The 16,330-nt window shown below is 40.0% G+C and overlaps 1 protein-coding gene across 1 annotated transcript in view; it reads right to left on the bottom strand.

The window, feature by feature from the left end:
* Positions 1-16,330, bottom strand: part of SH2D4B (SH2 domain containing 4B) — a 449,800-nt gene that overhangs the window by 259,572 nt on the left and 173,898 nt on the right. The window contains exons 2-3 of the mRNA XM_082266823.1: positions 11,138-11,297; positions 4,122-4,269 (exon numbers count right to left, since the gene is read on the bottom strand). Of these exons, the coding sequence (XP_082122949.1) occupies positions 4,122-4,269; positions 11,138-11,297 (308 nt within the window). The remainder of the gene's footprint in view (positions 1-4,121; positions 4,270-11,137; positions 11,298-16,330) is intronic.

Genomic DNA, 16,330 nt, shown 5'->3' with positions numbered 1-16,330 from the left:
CGGCCGGCTGCCTGCTCTGGCGAAGTGAATTTGTGTATGTCCTGCTCTATCAGGACAAATGCTGAGACCGACTTGAGGCTGCTGACACTGACAGGGAGCAGCAGCAGCACTAGTCCCAGCTGCGGAGGCATGGCAGCAGTGCATCACACAGTGAATGACACTAGTATTCGGATACAGTCCCCAGAATCCTCACTGTGTCTTCTGAACATCAGCATTAGGATAAACATACAGTATAGCAAGTGATCTATAGCTCTGTCACAGCGCATCACATGGCAGTTACGGTGCTGACTTTGTTCAATTATGACTGTACTGAGTGTTACAGACTGCTGCCCAGTACAGCCATAAAGTCAGAAATGAACTGCCATGTGATGCGCTGTGACAAAGCTATAGATCGCCTATTGTACTCTGTGTATATCCTAATGCTGATGTTCAGAAGACACAGTGAGGATTCTGGGGACTGTATCCGAATACTAGTGTGACTCACTGATGATGTTCAGAAGACACAGTAAGAGTATACTTTACAGTAAGAGTATACTATACTTTTTGGGGGGAGGGGCTGTGCATTTTTTAATGCCGCAACCACTCCTCTTTAACCCCTTAATGCCAGTGCCTCCAAGCCCTTTAAGAGGTTTCTGATGCTAGGAGGTGGGACAGTGTTCCTGACCATGATCGGAAAGCTCCCAATCACAAGTAGAGATTAGGAGCTTTCCATTAATCGCCGATAACTGTCCAGGGAGCGCACAGGGCCACGCTTTCGGCACAGCAATGTGTACATTCTGGTACGCATATATGTGACCAATCGGTGTTAAGGCCCACCCACCAAGAGGCTGTATTAATGCATGTGTCCAGTGTGAAGAGGTTAAGAACGTTACAAGCTTTATAGTTAGGGCCGCCTGTCAGTTTTTCATGTGGACCTAATTGAAAGCACTATTTAGGTCTACACCTACCTCTATGTCAGTTCAGGACAGAAAAAAACTATGGAAAAGGACTGCATCTCTTTCTTTTTTTCCAGACCAGATTAGAGACCATTTACAAATGGTCACCCATAGAGCCATCACAATTCCACCCTTGTCCATTGTATGGTGCATGCGAGCACAAACTGAACAGGTGGAGTCAAGGGAGGGGTCAGGGGTGGAGCAGAGGGCAGGGCCAAAAGTGGGATTAAAGGGGGCCCCATCAGGTAGGCTGTAGTGGGCCCCATGATTTCTAACAGCTGCCCTGACTGTTACAGTGACTCACAAGGAGACGTGTCGTGTAGGTGAGGTGATAATTTCATATGTGTGTGTGTGTGTGTGTGTGTGTGTGCCTGCCCATTCTAACTTCTTGCTCTCCTGAGTCCTGTCCCTGAGATACTTACTAACTATATCAAAAATATAATGAGAAATATTTTTTTCCTTAATATCTACCTTAAATCCCATCACTTATTGCATATTATACTTGTTTGTAGCCTAAGCCTAGGTTTACACTAGATGCAGTGTGAATTCACAGCAAATTTGCTGTGGGTTTAGCACCAAATCTTAATCGCAACCATTCCATGCGAACCGATTGCGGAGTGTATTGTAAGTTAACAACTTGCAGACCTGGATTGCCCAATGGGTGTGAACACAGAGACACTGCATGTAATTGGCACATGAATATGCTGTGATTCCTGTGCGAATAACATGTGGTGTCTCGCACCACAGCAGTGTGAACCCAGGCTTAATACTAAAATTTGCACTTAAAATTTTAATTTTGTAACTTTTAGAAATGTCAGTAAAAACTTGGCAGTGCCAGTAAATTTCAAGTGTCTGGTCAGTAAATTTCATTTTGGTAGGTTGGCAACACTGCACCCAAAGCATTTGTTGTCACTTCCACCTACCACTTGGCAGAGCCATGGATGCAGAACAGTGACAGCTAGGTTTCAGAACTAGCCCTGTGCACAGGTGATCCCCAAGGCAGTTCAGGAAAATAAATAAGTATCTAGACCTAAGAACAAAAATGTAATGTATTGCAGACTATCAGTCCTTAAATACAGTATGTTGGCTGCTTAAGTTTTTCTTTTTTCCATGCATGTTTTCTATTTTTGCCCAATGATCCTGGCAGTAACACACTTCATATCCTAAGGTGATAATGCTCACTTACTGTACTGGAGGAGGAGCAGCATTGTCTGCCCTGGAAGGAAAATATGTTAGGACTATAGAACACCTACCCTCACTATAATTTAAAGAAATGAACTGGGCAGGGCTGATAACAAATAGGAATATAGTGCAGCAGAGGACATTTCTGTAATGAAAAGATATCTGTATACACACTGTTTAAAAAAAATTAAAGGAACACTTTTTAATCAGAGTATAGCATCAAGTAAATTAAACTCCTGGGATATTAATCTAGTCAATTAAGTAGCAGAGGGGGTTGTTAAACAGTTTCACCTGCTTTGATGTTAATTAAATTAATAACAGATGCTAGAGATGGGCAACAATGAGACAACCTCCAAAACAGGAATGGTTTTACAGGTGGAGGCCAATTACATTTTTTTTTCCCTACTCATCTTTTCTGACTATTTTTCACTAGTTTTTCATTTGGCCAGGATCAGTGTCACTACTGGCAGCATGAGGCGATACCTGGACCCTATGGAGGTTGCACAGGCAGTCCAGCACCTCCATAGTGGCACATCAATATGTGCCATTGTCAGAAGGATTGCTGTGTCTCCCAGCACAGTCTCATGAGCATGGAGGAGATTCCAGGATACAGGCAGTTGCTCTAGGAGAGCTGGACAGGGCCATAGAAGGTCCTTAACCCATCAGCAGGACGAGCATCTGCTTCTTTGTGCCAGGAGGAACAGGATGAGCACTGCCAGAGCCCTACAAATTGACCTCCAGCAGGCCACTGGTGTGAATGTCTCTGACCAAACAATCAAAAACAGTCTTCATAAGGGTGGCGTGAGGGCCCGACATCCTCTAGCGGACCCTGTGCTCATTGCCCGGCATTTGCCATTGAACACCAGAATTGGCAGGTCTGGCACTGGCGCCCTGTGCTTTTCACGAATGAGAGCAGGTTCACCCTGAGCACATGTGAGAGAAATGAAAGGTCTGGAGAAGCCATGGAAAACATTATGCTGCCTGTACAATCATTCAGCATGACCGGTTTAGTGGTGGGTCAGTGATGGTCTGGGGAGGCATATCCATGGAGGGATGCACAGACTTCCACAGGCTAGACAATGGCACCCTGACTGACATAAGGTATCGGGATGAAATCCTTGGACCCATTGTCAGACCCTAAGTTGGTGCAGTGGGTCCTGGGTTCCTCCTGGTGCACGACAATGCCCGGCCTCATGTTGTGAGAGAATGCAGCCAGTTCCTGGAGGATGAAGGTATTGATACCATTAATACCATGCTCGTCTGACCTAAATCCAATAGAACGCCCCTGGGACATTATGTTTCGGTCCATCCAACGCCGTCAGGTTGCACCTCAGTCTGTTCAGGAGCTCGGCGATTCCCTGGTCCAGATCTGGGAGGAAATACCCCAGGACACCATCTGTTGTCTCATTAGGAGAATGTCCCGAAATTGTCAGGCATGCAAACAAGCACATGGGGGCCATACAAACTACTGAGTACCATTTTAAGTTGCTGTTATGAAATTTCAGCAAAATGGACTAGCCTGCTGCATCATTTTTTTCACTTTGTTTATCAGGGTGTCTTTGAATTCAGCCCTCTGTAGGTTAATCATTTTCATTTCCATCAAAAGATGTGGTATCCTTTTGATCCTAACACATTACCCAGTCCATATTAGTATAGATATCCAGCATGATATTTTTTCCCATTAAGATCAGATGTGTTTTCAAAGTGTTCCTTTATTTTTTTTGAGCAATGTATATACACTATATATTCTTTTAACTTTGTCTATTCAAAACTCTTTAAGGTCATGCCCTTGGATAATACATTACATGTGTAGAGCAAATCAGAATTGCTGATGACTTTCCTACACCCACAAAAAAAAAGAAACATTGTATGTACTGAGTACATGGAAAAGGGATTATGTTATAGATACAGAATAACAGTAATATTATGTCACATTTTCCCAGTACAACACCGATGCTGTGTGTTTCTGCGTATGAACACAAACTGCAAATTCATGGTCCCTACCTTTAATTCTTCCTGGAACTTCTTTTCTAGTAGTTTTGCTGCTTTCCGGTCTTCAATTTCCACCTTCCACTTTTCAGCCACTATTCGTGCTTTTTCTTTGGCCATAGCATCACGGAACTTCTTCTCAATTTCTGCCTCTTTTTTTTTCCTTTGAAAAATATCAAGTTGGTACAGATAAAGTGTATGCAAACTCCAACAATGAACTTCTCTTATTTTCTCTAATTTCGTCTTTTATATACCATTGAAAGTATTTCATTATACTATGTCAATTCTGAAAACAACATTTTTGGGCAAGACCTCTTTAAAAACAAAAGGGTATACAATATACAAGCAAACAAGGATAAAGGCTGATCTCATGTCATCTAGTAGACACTTTCATAATAAATGCATTGGAAAGATACAGTGGGTTTGATTTACAAGGGCAAATTGGCTATTCACTTTGCAAGGGAATTTGCTCCAGAACTTAGACAGCCCATACGTTGATCTTATATCTTTTTTTTTTTTTTTTTTTGCTGAACAAAAAAAAAGGATCTGATTCTCCCATCCACACATTTCATGTGGATGGGGGAATCCTTCCCGCTATGGTATTGTATTCTGACACCTTTTTCCTCCATCAGAATACAATGATCATTGTCACCAGCTATAGCGAGAAGCACTGATGGTTCTGGAAAAACCCAAAAGGCTGGTTGTACACAAGTTGATCGATGGATCGACTTGTGTACAACCAGCCTGCCCATACATGGATTTAAATTTAGCCGGTCCCTGCTGAACTGGCCAAATTTAAATCCATGTTTGGCCAGCTTTAGTTAGTGAATGTTGAAGTTTCACATTGCAAATAATACTCAATCGCATGCAAGGAAAATAAAAGAAAAACAAAAACAAAACAGAATTTTTGCTTGCACATCATTGAATAATGGAGGTCAGCAGAGCTCAGCCCGTGTCTTCAGCTCACACAATCCTGCTGGAACTACCTAACTTGGATAAAATAGTTAGCATCTGGCTGAAGAAGGTAGTGACACCTGATGGACTATCAACCCCCCCCCCCCCCTCCATCTGTGCTCCATTAGAGCAGAATGGCATCTCTGTTGAAAGATAACCACAATCATGCACAAACATTATTCATTTCGTTCAGTTTTTAGGATGATACAACTGAAATTATATAACCACTTGCCCGACCAGTCACGTTGACTGTACTGCGGCAAAGTGGCTCGTTCCCTTCCAGCGACGTAGACGTACGTCGCTGGACTCCTCCTCTCATGGGCGGCGCGCGCCGCCGGAGGCTCGCTCCCGCTGTATTCACAGCGGGAGTCGGGCCAGGGGAGGAGCGGCAGTGATCACCGCCGCTCTTCCCCAATCGTCGGGGAATCAAGTCATGAGATCCGCCCACGGGCGGATCTCCTAAGTGACAGGCAGGGTAAGATTGCAGGGTTCAGCATAGCTAAAGCTGCGATCTGTCCCTGTGTCACTCAGTCACCTCCCCCCACACACGTTAGTAAGCACCAGGCATACATTAACCCCTCCCTCTCCAATAAAATTAACCCCTTCCCTGCCAGTGTCATTTTTACAGTAACAGTGGATATGTATAGCACTGATTACTGTAGTAATGTCACTGGTACCCCCAAAAGTGTCAAAAATGTCAGTCAAGGGTCCGATCTGTCCGCCATAATGTCGCAGTCCCACAAAAAAAATTGCAGATCGCCGCCATTACTTGTTAAAAAAAAACACCAAAAATGACAGAAATCTTTCCCTTAGTTAGTAAACGCAATAACTTTTGCGCAAACCAATCAAAATACGCTTATTGCAATTTTTTTTACCAAACATAGGTAGCAGAAATCAAATTGGCCAAAAATTTAAAAAAATTTAATTTTTACATTTTTGGGGGGGGGGGGGGAATTTCATATAAAAAAATGTGAAAAATATTGTTATTTTTTCAAAATTTACGCTCTTTTTTTGTTTATAGCGCAAAAAGTAAAAATCGCACAGGTGATCAAATACCACCAAAAGAAAGCTCTGTTTGTGGGAAAAAAAGATGTCAATTTCGTTTGGGTACGGTGTCGCACGACAGCGTAATTGTCAGTTAAATTCGCACAGTGCCGAATCGCAAAAAGTGGCCTGGACGTAAGACAGCAAAATCCTCCGGTGGTAAAGTGGTTAATACACTATTCAATTTTTTGTACATGAAAGTGATAGCTTCTTGATATAGCACAAGGTGTGTGCTACATAACATAGGGATGAAAAATGTACCTTCGTCCTATATATTCAAGTATAGAGTAATTTCATGGTACAGTATAAGCTCACAACACAATTATTATAAAAAAAAGTACAAAAGTTTATTACATCAATCAATATTAAAAAATCACCCATAAAGGGAAAGGAACATGAATTGACAATTATAACAGGACACAACAAAATTCCTCTAATACAGATTGGATATTAACTAGGGTTTCCGCCCATTTAAGGGGGGCCTCTAATAGCATGCCTCCAGTCTCACACTCTACATGTTTCGCGGCTCTTAAGGAGTTTGGTTCAAGAGGAATATTTCATCTGTGGGAGAGATACAAAACCAAAATAATACAAAAACCTAAACAAATTTTAACATGAATATAGACATAATAATGTGCAATTAGATATGTTCATGACATCACAAAAATTAGATAGCTACCAAAGGGTAAAAATAGACAGAAACAGAACCTAAATCTTTCCCCAATAATGCCCAAAAGTCGGCTGGGCATGGCAAATCATACTCAGCAGGGACCACAACAATAACCCAAGGAACAGCGACACCAAATGGCAGTCTCCTGGGCGAGTGCAGGAATAAGGTATGAATGGATAAAAACTGGTAGAAATAAATTGCATAAATACAAAAATGGATCACTATAGAGCCATCCCACTTGGGGTAAATATAAAACACAAGCCCCTAACAGGTTGCATGAGATCATAAAATATATACACACCTAACAAATTCTTAATATATTAGTAAGGACGGCAGATGGTGAAATGGACATGGCAATTCCTATGGCAAGGGAAAAGGGCAAATTGCTCACACAAACACCTTATACCGCATAGAAGGTCAGGGGGCATAGGTCTACCTGACATTAGAGATTGTCAAATGGTTACATTGTTGGCACAACTTAAACACTGGTTTTGAAACTGATCGAAAATGCTGTGGGATGGAGGCTGCTTGTTCACAAACATTCAACTTGACTCTCTTATTACTAGCAGACCCGTGGAAACCACTTACAATATCGAGCCTCCCCCCTGCTACTCAGGCCTCAATCATAGCCTTTTGTCAGTCACAACAAGATTCAACACGCACTAGACTTAAACTACCGGTAGAAATACTGGAAATTAATTCCATACCTCTCAGTTAGACAATGGGTGGTGAAAGATAAATCTTTGATAGATGACTTAATGTTGAATGGTATACCTAAATCATTTGCAATGTTGACATCACAATACGACCTTCCTAAAACATTCCACTTTACTTATACATGCATCATCACTTTCCTGACTAAGCAACCCCCTCCCACGATTTATATTAATTCTCATGTGTGGAACTACTTTCCCATCACTTCAACTGTACAACACCCTGCAACAAAAACGGCAATTGGTTAAAACTCCCCCCATGCTAGCATGGCAATTAGACTTAAAGATGGAATTCTTACTCCAGCAATGGTCCTCAGCCTTTAGATATAGCTACACATCCTCCCACTGTATCAACCACTGGGAACTATCCCAGAAATTAGTAGCTTGGTGATATAGGACCCCATTTCAACTGGCTAAATACTACCCCTTCCAATCCTCACTATGTTGGAGAGAGTGTGGTCACCTGGGCCCCCTTCATGTTTTCTGGGCTTGTAAAAGCCTCAATAGCTATTGAAATAAATTATTTAGTATTATCGCAGAAATTACTGAATTGCTCACACAGACACCACCCGCCCACCCCGTTTCAGTCAAGAGGCCCATCACCATCCTCTAGTAAATGAAGGAGAAAGGACCATAAAGATCATGGATAAAAAAAGGAGATCACACACTCGCCCAAGGGAGAATTCACCATCCAAGGGTAAAAAAAATAGTGGATCTGTGAGTGGCTATACCAGCTAAGCTCATGTGCCAATGGTCAAGATGACCACAAAAGGGGAGTAGATTCAAGTCAACAATATCACTATATTAGTGACCACGTATATAGATACTATAGACATGTATAATGCAATCTAAAGAAGGTGTATATAAAATATAATAATGGCTGTCAAGCAAAGATATCCATAACGGTCATCCATACAGTTCACAAATGGACCCCAAAATCAGCAAATTATAGATCATACAGTTGGAAAATAGGAAAATAGAAAAAAGTTGAAAATTAAAATGAATTGCATAAGCTTCAACATGGTCCCGATTAGCATAACCATGCCAAAGATAGGGCAATGCTGGGATTTAGGGATCAGTCAGGTTACAGAAACGGTTTGTATGAATTGATCTCATTAATCGTCGCAGCTAATCTTTCGATCCAAATAGTTTCGGACCTTAAAATTTGGTTGTCCCAGTTCCTTCCTCTTGAGTCGGGAGGAACTACCTCCAACACAAAAAAAGAGACCATCGAGTTATCAAACCTGTGGTACAGGCCTATATGCTTAGTGACAGGAGTAATCACCTTGCCATTTCCAGAATAGTACACATGATCCCTAATCCTTTGGCCAAATTCCCACATGGTTTTACCTATGTAAAAAGGATGACACCTACATGTCATGTCACCAAGGTGAGACTGAAATGTTTCCAGAACTATCTGATCCCATCTGTCATCTATGACGACACCCCTTTGTTTGTCCATTTCACCATCTGCCGACCATCCTCACTAATATATTAGGAAATCGTTAGGTGTGTATATATTATATGATCTCATGCAAGCTGTCGGAGGTTTGTGTTTTATATTTTCCCCGAGTGGGATGGCTCTGTAGTGAGCCATTTTTTGTAATCATGCAATTTATTTCTACCAGTCTTTATCCATTCATACCTTCACCTGATTCCAGCACTCACCTGGGAGACTGCCATTTGGCGTTGGGTTATTGATGTGGTCTCTGGTGATTATGGTTTGCCATGTCTATGTGACTTTTGGGCATTATTGGGGAAACATTTAGGATCCGTTTATGTCTATTTTCACCCTTTGGTAGATATCTAATTTTTGTGATGTTGTGCACATATCTAATTGCACATTATTACGTCTAAAGATTTAATATTAAATATTTCTCTTGAACCAAACTCCTGAAGAAGCGGACAGTCTGCAAAACATGTAGCGTGTGAGACTGGAGGCATGCAATCAGAGGCCCCCCTTAAATGGGTGGACACCCTAGTTAATATCCAATCTGTATTAGAGGAATTTTGTTGTGTCTTCTTATGATTTTCAATTTGTCCTAAAGTGGACACAACTTTCCCTGTTCCCTTTTCCCTTTATGAGTGATTTTTTTTAATATTGATGGACGTAATAAGCTTTTGTACTTTTTTTTATAATTATTGTGTTGTTGAGTTCATACTGTACTATGAAAGTCCTCAATCCAATTCCCTACTCTATACTTGAATAAATAGGACTACGGCACATTTTTCATCCCTATGTTATATGTACCATGAATGTCCTCAGTGCTTTAATCCAATAGCCTCTTGATATAGCTAAATTTGGAACCACACTGGATCTTAAAGCAGGATTACCCCAAAAGCCATCATTGTTTTTTTTTTCAGTTTACCAATTCTTAGATGAGATGGTTGCATTCATTTATTTTTTTTTTGTTTTGTTTCTTTCCTTCCTTTAGTTTTACCTGGCGATATGGCCAATAAGTAGATGATCGGTTTTATTTATTCATGTAAAACCTCTATCCCAAATAGAAAAAAAAAACAAAACAGTTTGCTGCAACTGTTTATAAAGTGTTAGCTGGAGCTTCAATTTGTCAGTGTATCTAAATCTGCTGGTGCATCTAACACGCCTCTCCCCAGAGACACAGTGCTGCTGTCCAAATGTGCCCCTGTGTTTCTTTATCCAGAGTGGGGGTCCAGACCAGATCACCAGGTGAAAAAGCCTAAAAAAAATAATTCAGCCATCACATCTAATGATTGGTAAGCTTCAATATATTAAATGTTTTGGTTTTGGGTTTAATACTGCTTTAAGTAGCAACTTTGGATCATATAGTGTGTTCAGGTTCAATGGTACAGAAAATATTTAGGTGAGCCTTGAACTGTAATCCTTGCTGCAGGATGTGTTTCTTATCTGTAATTATATTTATTTCTTTACCGATGTACAGTATCTCACAAAAGTGAGTACACCCCTCACATTTTTGTAAATATTTTATTATATCTTTTCATGAAACAACACTGAAGAAATGACACTTTGCTACAATGTAAAGTAGTGAGTGCACAGCTTGTATAACAGTGTAAATTTGCTGTCCCCTCAAAATAACTCAACACACAGCCATTAATGTCTAAACCGCTGGCAACAAAAGTGAGTACACCTCTAAGTGCAAATGTCCAATTTGGGCCCAAAGTATCAATATTTTTTGTGGCGACTTCTATTAGGTTGCACATTTTTGTTTTGAGAAGGGACTGCAATCCCAGACCCTTGTAGCAAATCATGATTTAATAAATATTCTTTCTTAAATGCAATTTGGATGGTTAGGCTGGGTTCCCACTAGTGCACCACTGTGGTTTGGCCGCAACATAGGTGTATATGGGGTCTCTATGCATTTTACCCATTTTAGCCATGATCCTATTGACTTCTATAAGGTTGCAAATTTTTTCTTGTGTTTTCTGAAAGCTCGCCCAGAAGTCCTTCATGCTGCATCTATGGTGAGCCTTTAGAAAACCCAGCAAAAACACTCAATCTAATAGGCTAATAGACTTAATCGTGGCTAAAACACAAGTACAATGCATGGGATCCATATATACACCTGCAGTTTGGCCGCAGTGCATCAGTGTGAACTCAACCTTAGGAAGAAACTGGGATGTGATCACGTCAATATAAGATCATCGCTCACCATTGCTCCTCTGCCTCCTTTTGTGCTTGCTGTCTGGCACTCTTAGCCATGAGCTCTTCGGCTATTTGCTCATATGGCTTGTCTCCATTGGCTTCCCCCATGATCCACACCCAGACTTCTCCATCAGTTCCCTGTAGCCATTCAATGTGCTTAGAGTTATCTGTAGAAAATAAAAGAAAATACACATGAACACACAAAATATTAGGCGGAAATAAATTAAGCTGACAAAAAAGCAGAAAACAAAACCTAGAAAAATGAATTGGATTAATATTCTAGGGTTTGCAAATTTCCTGGTGCAATTTGATTTAAACTGATTCAAGTTGTTCTAATATTTCAGTTATTTTCTAGAACCACTGGCTTTTTTACCATCTCCTCCTTCCCCAAAGAGATAGCAGCACAACAAGGGATGGTAACTACTTAGCTAAAGTTTTACCGATGTGTATGCTCACATACATCTTGTAGCAGCTAATATGCCTTTTAGAACCCATATGTGTCTCAAGAGGGGAGCCTTAAAATGTATGCTCTGCAAACAACAACCTGATATTCCGTATCTTGAGTATTCCAGTATTTTTTACCACCATGTTTTTATTGAAGATTTTCATATAAAGATACAAACATCCAGATTGGACATTATCAGTTTTCTGTCAATATGAGGAAGGGTACATTTATATGTGACTTAACGTAGTCAGTGCAAACAGTACAGCAAAAGTAAACCAGAACAATAAGAGCAGTGAGTAGGAGGAGCTCTTTAGCATACTGGTGATGTTGGTTGTGCCCCCAGCAAACCGTGTCCAGGTAGGGGTAAGACCAACCATCTCTCGAGTATTCCAGGAGCTAATTTGTGGATTGTAGCAATCTTATTGAAGATTAAGGACCAGCCTTACCAGCTCCATTCTTAATCCACCCGTTGAAGGGGAGAATTTGCCTCCTTATCATCACCTGTGTAATCTCAATATTGTATAAGGAACATTAACAACATTTGCTCTCTTTAGACATGTGGCAAGAGTCTTAAACTGGCCATACACTAGTAGAATTAATTTCACATTTTTTGTTAAAAACATTCATTACATTTTCAAATGGTTATTTGGGGTCAACACTCAGAGAAGAAGGGGAGCCTTTTACTATATAAAAGCCTTGTTCAGGTTTATTTATGTTTATTTAGTTCTCCACTGTACAGACAATTCCAATTGTTGTACAAAAGCCCCTGTGAGTAAGCTCTGGATCAAGTGAAATGCGTTAGTCTTGTGTACACTAGGTGGAACAGTCTGCACACTGGAGAACCTAATAGATCTAAACATGACTTTTAAAGGAGAAGTAGAGATAAAGCTCGTTTGGCTGTACTTCTCCTGATGATCACAGGAGTGCAGTTCGTTTTGCACTCCGGTGACCTGTTTTCAGCAGAGAGCAGGCTGAAGTCCGCTCTCTGCTTATGTCACAGAGTTGGTCCAGGCTTGGGTGTCATCATGACCATAGAGTCGGGATACACTCACATGACTGGACCAGCACCCACCATGGTCTCTCAGCAAGTGCCTGAGCCGGCTGCTCCTACCCCTTCCGCAGCCCAGCGCTCAAGTGAGCGAGGAGGGGGGCAGAGCAGAGAGCTGCTGACTTAAAGTTAGCAGCTCTCTGCTCAGAGAACTGTGAGAATGGAGCAATAGGCTGTGTTTGATCGCTCAGTGTTAGAAGTGCCGGGGGACAAATGCAGCATTGGACTGATGCTTCCTCAACCTAGGTAAGTAGGATTTAAAAACAAAAAAACAAAAAAAAAACATACATCTCTTTTAAAATCAGCTCCCCTTCTTCTCTGTGAGGTTGTGTGTGGAGTCTACGGAGTCAGCAGTGACGGCTGGGAGCCAGCCTCCCTTAGTCAGAGGATTAGGTAGAGGGTGTGCTGGCAGTGGAACACTATTGTTTGTAATATGTTAATGTGGTCAAATTGATGTTGAATTTTGATGAGAAGATTCAAAGGAGCAGTATGGAAAAGTTTTCTCTAATGAACATCCTAACAGTGTATATGGTTTCCATTTGGGAACGTCTGTTCAATCCAAAATTTAATAGAAAAAGCAAATGAAATTTTGAAGTACCTTCAAACGACATTCGCTAAGTCATCGAAGAGAAATTTTTGTACAAATGTTTGTACAAATATTCATAGAAAAGGAAGGATTGGGAGACAAGGATTTTTTGGCACAACATAATAGTAAAATTCAAATTTTTATTTGTGAATATAAATAAAAACAGGGGAAACCACTTAAAAAGTGACCTAATAGAAGGCCCAAGAATTATATACAAATTATGTAGCAGTTTGTTTAAATATTAATTCCATACAGAAAATACATAGGATATTGCAGACTTTTGTATAGGCAAATACTTGACATCAGAAGAATTTCGCCGACGGATGCCAGAAGACACGGACTGCCGTCCAACCAGACCAGCTGATGTTGTATTCAGACATGCATATGTACAGATTTAACATTGCTCAACATGTTTCGCCTTTTTCAAAGCTTCATCTGGAGCATTTTTAATGGAATACTCTGTATAGTATTATAGAACAAGACATGTTCGTCAACATCAATTGTAAATAACGAGGAGGGTATCGTGGATTGCAGGAAGCTCATATAGTCAGTAGAAAGTAGAAAGCCTTTGAATTGTAACGACCAAGGATTGGCGAATGCCTGGCTGGCGTCAACAGCCCCAGCACTACTAATTTACTGTAGTTTGAGTCCAAGATGAAGACCCATCTGATAGATGCTTCCTTGAGCTCTCAAACGATAGCCACAAGACCCTACCTGGATGGGGAAACGCTACCATTGGACTTCAGTCCGTGTCCTCTGGCATACGTCGGCGAGATTCTTCTGATGTCAAGTATTTGCCTATACAAAAGTCTGCAATATCCTATGTATTTTCTGTATGGAATTAATATTTAAACAAACTGCTACATAATTTGTATATAATTCTTGGGCCTTCTATTAGGTCACTTTTTAAGTGGTTTCCCCTGTTTTTATTTATATTCACAAATAAAAATTTGAATTTTACTATTATGTTGTGCCAAAAAATCCTTGTCTCCCAATCCTTCCTTTTCTATAAGCAATTTGTTAAGGATTTGGCACCACCAGCATACTTGTATATGCCCAGATTGCTGCTATCTGAGTGCATATTCCCCTCTTTATTTCTGTACAAATATTCATATGAACATTTGTTTGAAATGTTACTATGCATTAGAAAGTGACCCACCAAAACTGTAACTTTTACTGCAGGAAATGCTTGTTTTTTTTTTTTTATTTCAGGCACTGTGCACCCTTGGGGAAAAGCAGTGAGCCAATTATATAAACCATATATATGTCAGTGGATTCTTGAATTCTAGGAAATCGTAGTGGCTGCAGGCTAAAGTGTAAAATGGTTCGTAAAAAAATAAAAAATTATACAATGGCTTGTGAAGCAGTTATACATGTTTAATTTCAAACGTTTTTATTGAGTTTTCATAAAGAGGGTAACAAACAAAACACATAGGTAGAATACTCTGTATACATAACAATGTATATAAAAAAAATGTTTATGTGGACATAAAGTCGAGTAAAAGTCATATTTAAAATTTGAATTCTGAAAGTAATACCAGTCTTAATCTTTTGGTAGGGGTGTTGCTTCCGATCCCGGACATCCTATTTGAGAGCAAAACTGTGTCCTGCGGAGATTAACAACATGGCCAACCATGGTTTATTGCCATAGTTTTAATTCACTGAATCTTAAAGGTAAGTATCTTAGATTGAATAGTATGTCCAATTGTGAAATAGTAAAAATTGTGATAGTTGCCAATCAATTGCCTCTTAGGTCCAGGAAGGCGTAGAATCTCAAACTTTTAGACTTATAAGGCTAACGCATGTTCCAGAGGCAAGTGAGGGTAGTGATATACAGGAATGGGCATAGTGGTCATGCAGATATATAAATACATTATGTCGAAGTGATCATGTCTACTATTCAGACTCAAGGAACAAGGGTAGGTATATAAAGATGTGTGTTATGTAAATGTGTGAAATAGAGAGGGAATCAGAGGTGAAAATTGAGAAGTAAATGTAAGCCTAAGGAGGGGGGGAAGAAAGGGAAGCGTAGGGGAATACTCAAGTAGAGGGTTGTGTAAAAATGAGGGGGGTGGGTAGAGTTTCCCAAACCCCCTCCCCTAGGTCTCAAAATGTGTGCGATCAGAAGGACTTCAGAGCATATTTTAAGATTTGTTCGCAAAAGTGGAGTTTTCTGTAGGGGTTGTAGATTTTCTAAAATTTTATTGAAGTTATGTTGTGTCACATTTTTTACCTACAAACGTCATTTATTCGGTTAAATAAATAGCACATATGCCAGAAATACATTATATAACTTCATAAGGGAAAAAAAATAAATAAAAGCTTTTAGAGAGAATGCCTTTCCTATATGAAAACCACAGAATGGAAAGTCGCATCAAACCTGCATATAACCTTGGAGATTAAACCAAATTTTTCGCTAACAAAGCTCTTTTTTATTTCAAAGTATTGTTTTAATTCTAATTGTTTAAATGATTACACACAGTAAATAGCAGCACATTTGCAATTTACCATATGCAGCTGAATAGAACAAAAAAAAAAATCTGTTAATGAAAAAAAATAAAATGCAGTGTGTTCGCTATGAAATTTCTAAAAACTGTTTTGTATTAGCCTTGAATGTAACCTTGGTGATTGAAAGGCTTGCACTACATCATCGGTGTGCACTGTCCTGGACTAAGATTGTGCAATTTGTCATAATCAGCACTAGATTTCCCACTAGGGGAAGTAAATAGTTGTTCTGCGAATCCTAGCGGTTAGGGTCAGTAATCAAATCTGATATGTCAATTTGTGACTAATTGGCTATGAATGCTCTAGTAACTGTATTGATCAACACTGACCCTTACCACTGAGTTATGTGGTTCTTAAGGAAATGAAACTGGAAGTAGCACAGTGTTTTGGCATCATTACTTTTTATTAGCTTCAAGCCTATTTAAAAAAATGGGTTTTGGGTCTCTTTTTTTAGTATTCATAGGCTTTATAGCTTAACGTGTATCTAAACCCCAAAAGTTTAATTGATATCAGCCTGCCACGCCATAGATGTGGTGTCTGCATTTGTTTTCTTATTTTCAGGCTTTTTTTTTTCTTCATTTTTACTTGGTAATGAAGCAGACAGTATACTTTCTGT

Source organism: Pelophylax lessonae (genome assembly GCF_965119305.1).
Source record: "Pelophylax lessonae genome assembly, chromosome: 9".
Lineage (NCBI taxonomy): Eukaryota > Metazoa > Chordata > Amphibia > Anura > Ranidae > Pelophylax > Pelophylax lessonae.
The sequence above is the reverse complement of the archived record's forward strand: the minus strand, read 5'-3'. Positions and strand labels throughout refer to the sequence as shown.